This window comes from Coenobita brevimanus, chromosome 102, assembly GCF_032717465.1.
Source record: "Coenobita brevimanus isolate Jiangsu-jjx chromosome 102, ASM3271746v2, whole genome shotgun sequence".
Taxonomy (NCBI): domain Eukaryota; kingdom Metazoa; phylum Arthropoda; class Malacostraca; order Decapoda; family Coenobitidae; genus Coenobita; species Coenobita brevimanus.
This window is the reverse complement of record NC_137055.1, coordinates 30,492,892-30,496,872: the sequence shown is the minus strand read 5'-3', so window position 1 is coordinate 30,496,872 and position 3,981 is coordinate 30,492,892. Positions and strand designations below refer to the sequence as shown.

Genomic DNA, 3,981 nt, shown 5'->3' with positions numbered 1-3,981 from the left:
TATTACGCTCTCAGCTAAAGAAGAAAGGCAAGATTAATAGTATATAAAAGGTATTACTACCAAAAGCCTGGATTCAATTATTGGCGAGATATACTCCTGCTGGGAGCGTGGGTTGGCTGGTCTTGTCTCGGCCTACACTAGTGACGTCACGTTTTCTATAAAGAGGCCTTGTTTGAGAAGGCCTTGGTTTGGCCCACTTTGTGCAGCCAATCCATACTAGCCCAACAAATCCGTACTAGAGTAATAAATTGTTATTGTTGTTTTTGTGCCGACCGTACTGGACGCGAATAGTACTGGACTAATGCGTATTGGACGCTAGGGCACTGTATTTAATGACTGGCAAATCTATCAGTTTCTTTAACCCATTGGAGCCCAGTGTCCTCAGTATTGGACAAAACTGGGAATTTTCAAGTCTTAATAAAGTAGGGAACCCCTGGGTAGGGACCTGTGAGCTTCGCGACTATGAGCCGATAGGCGGAGGGCGGTACGCCTACTATCCATTTCAGAGGCGGAGTTGCGCTGTTTTTCGCAAATATCTCCTAAGCGAATCGTTGGATCAGTATGATATTTCAACACAGTACTTTTGACATCCGGGCCTAATTTATGACCCTTAAACCATACTGCTACATATGTTACATTAGGAGTTTACTGAAGGATATTAAGCCTAATCCAGTCATCAAATCTAAGGTGTTATACAAAATCGGACGAGTGCGACTGTGTGGGGTAGCTCCTCCACTAACACCCTGAACAACCCTCTGACCACTCCTTCCCTACCCCCCAATATCGCGTTCACCCCCTCCCCGTTTCCCTCTTCACTCCCAGTCACACCATCCCTCTCCCATCTTTGCACTTCCGTTTTCTTTTTTCATTCTAATTGCATACATAATATTTGAATATGACAGTATGTATATACTTATCATACATTAGTAATATTATTTAACACAATTACCTACTACGTGTCAAGTGGGGTTGGTGGAGGATTAGTGCCCCTCCCTGTAAAACAATTAACTCTAAGCCCTTGGCCACCCCGTCTGGGATACATGGCGTCTGGCAATGAATGAATGAAACCTACTGTTGTGTGTGGCCATGAAAACCAGAGTGGGTCAAACGACCATAAAATCATTGGCTAATTACGTTGTTATGGCCGTTTCATTACCGATGTATCTACGGTTACCAAAAATATGAAGTCAGTTTTGTTTTTGGGCAACCAAATAAAATCGTTCATGGTTGCTTTATTTGTTCATCTTTTATTTTTAATAAGCAATTTATGGTTTCATTGAATATCCTCAGTCTCCCGTATCACTTCCCCCTTCTCTGAGGTACCCCCCCTTCCCCTTCCCGAGGTTATGACATCAGCAGGTACAGGGGATAGATCATTGACTGTCGAGGCACGCCCACTAACAACATTATCTACAATGTCTTCCCGTTGCCCCCGTGGATGCAGGACAGCTTTTATCATTCGTCTTGCCACTTTGTTCAAGAGGGAAAGCACCCGTGGTCGAACTTACATAAGTTTGAATAGGTGAGTACATAGTTTTGTCCATGTTTATAGTATATGTGCTGTGTTTCTTTGAATACGGCGGGCATAATAACCACCCACTTCACTTTATTTTGTTCGAGCATTTGCTAGACAATGGTATAAAAAGTAAAAATTACAACAAAAATATTCAATCGGTACTGTTGCTATATAAGTGTATAATAATGTTGGCAGAATCACTGAAAAAAAAATCATAATGATCTCATGGATAACAATTATACCAACTATCTTGGAGTCAATTATTTATAGGGGAGAACGAGGTCTCTGGCTGTGAAAGCAAAGTAAGATGCTGCTGGTTCCTAAGGCTCTGGGTAAAGATTGAGCCACAAGACCCTTTTCCTTCGAGTCTTTTCTGTCTATAATAACCTACCATATTTTGCATTATGCGAGTATTGATGTAATAGACTTTCCTGTGTAAGTGAACTTGCTATCTATATCAAAAGATTTTTCTGTTTTATGTTATGTGTACACGTTTCTTAACATATATAACAGTAAGGCAGACTGTATTATGTCGCAATGTCATATTATAGAAGAAATGCAAAATATAACAACACTGATCCTTATGTACACAGGCCTTACGAGCGAGTTGCGAACATCATGGGCACGAGTGTGTCAACAGTGAGGAGCATTGTCAGCAAAGCCGCCACATCCTCCCCTTCCACACCAGCACCACCGTCCACAACCTACACGGGATGCTTCGACAACTTTACTGTCGGTGCAATACGCCGCCACATCCACAGAAAGTTTTCAGAAAGACAACATTTCACACTCAGTGTCATATCAGCTGATCTGAAAACAGCTGGTATTATCCCCGAGGATACCTCTGAAACAACAGTTTGGCGGATCATGCACACCATGGGATTCCGATACAGAGTGTCACAACGCAAGATGTATGTGAGGAAGGAATCGCTGGAGGTGGTGTGTCGTCGGATAGCCGCTCTCCGGGCTCTACAACGCCACCGGAAGGAGGCAAGAACGGTGGTGTATGTGGATGAGACATGGTTTACCACCATGATGGGCCACAGTAGGGAGTGGGTGGATACCAATCAGGCTCCCATCAGCACCACCTACAGTCGTCAGGTACCACCTGGTGAAGGGGAGCGATTTGTGGTGGTCGCAGCTGGCACGGACGAAGGTTTTGTTGACGGTTCCTACTTGTGCTACCCAGCCAAAAGTAACCAGGGTGACTATCATGGGGAAATGAACGGAGAACTGTTCCAGCGATGGCTAACAACGCAGCTCCTTCCGTCACTGCCAAACCCATCGGTGCTTGTACTGGATAATGCACCTTACCACAGTCAGCTAACAGAGGAGAGTCGATGCCCTACCACAGCCACCAGGAAGGCGGACCTCATCAGATGGCTGGAGCAGCACAAAATTTCCATCCCACCAGCTGCCACTCGCCCTGAGCTGCTGCTCCTTTGCCAGCAGAACCGCCCACAACCCCAGTATAAAATCGACAACACCATCCGTATGTGGGGACACGAGGTCATACGGTTGCCACCTGGCCACCCAGAACTCAACGCCATCGAGCAAGTATGGGGCTGTATGAAGCGCCATGTGTGCTCCACACTACAACGGTTTACCCGGACGGACCTACAGGATAGATTGGAGGAAGCCAGGCATATGGTACACAAGGACGTGTGGACGGGGGCTGTTCAGCACTCCCGCAAATTTGAAGAAGAATACTGGAAGACTGACAACATACACGAAGGAGTGGAACCCATTATTATCAACATCGGCAGTGATGATGAAGATGATGACGTCTTCTTTGAAAGTGATGTTGAATAAATTTTGTTATATTGTTTACATAGTTTTATTCCTACAATATGATATATTGCTCCAACTTAATAAATGTAATGGAATGTATGTAATAGTATTTACAATAAAATGACGATGTATGTATGTATATATTAATGAATATTACGCATCATATACAATAGAGCATTGGAGTTTATAATTTTGTAATAATATAAATAGAGACAGGTAAAACAATATATATCAACTGGACCATGTTCACATTATAGGATGAATACACAGTATTGTAATAATAGTAATAACTTCTCCGAGAAGGTTCAGGCAACAAGTGATACAATTTGTAGTTCGTGAATTTCAATGGTTGACCATAAACACTGCAAACATATAGGCATAGCTTCTATTACATGTACGTAATCATCCTGATGTACAGTACTTTCTACGCGAAATACGACTTGCATCCATTGCAAATAATCATATCAATACGTCTACAACTACATAACATTCTTACATTATAATACAGTGCTGGGATAATGAGGGAGGGACACAAGAGTGATGAAGGAGGCGAGGAGCTCGGGGAGAATAGGAGGGATAACGAGGACGAGAAGGGGGAGAAGTAGGGGTAGTTAAGGAATAGTTTGGGAGGGTGTTGGGGGGGCAACACTTTCCTTCGAATGCGTCAACATGAC

The 3,981-nt window shown here is 43.5% G+C and overlaps 1 protein-coding gene across 1 annotated transcript; it reads left to right on the top strand.

Annotated features, from left to right (window-relative positions):
- Positions 1-1,346: 1,346 nt before the first annotated feature.
- LOC145415430 (uncharacterized) lies at positions 1,347-3,328 on the top strand. The gene is made up of 2 exons (XM_080284710.1): positions 1,347-1,522; positions 2,110-3,328. Exons 1-2 carry the CDS (start codon positions 1,347-1,349, stop codon positions 3,326-3,328), a joined length of 1,395 nt encoding a protein of 464 aa, XP_080140836.1.
- Positions 3,329-3,981: the final 653 nt, after the last annotated feature.

Bases quoted from the DNA above. Each gene is read 5' to 3' on its own strand.
- LOC145415430 (XM_080284710.1), top strand. From the start codon at position 1,347: ATGACATCAGCAGGTACAGGGGATAGATCATTGACTGTCGAGGCACGC. The intron at 1,523-2,109 runs GTGAGTACATAG...TTATGTACACAG, and splicing joins ACTTACATAAGTTTGAATAG to GCCTTACGAGCGAGTTGCGA.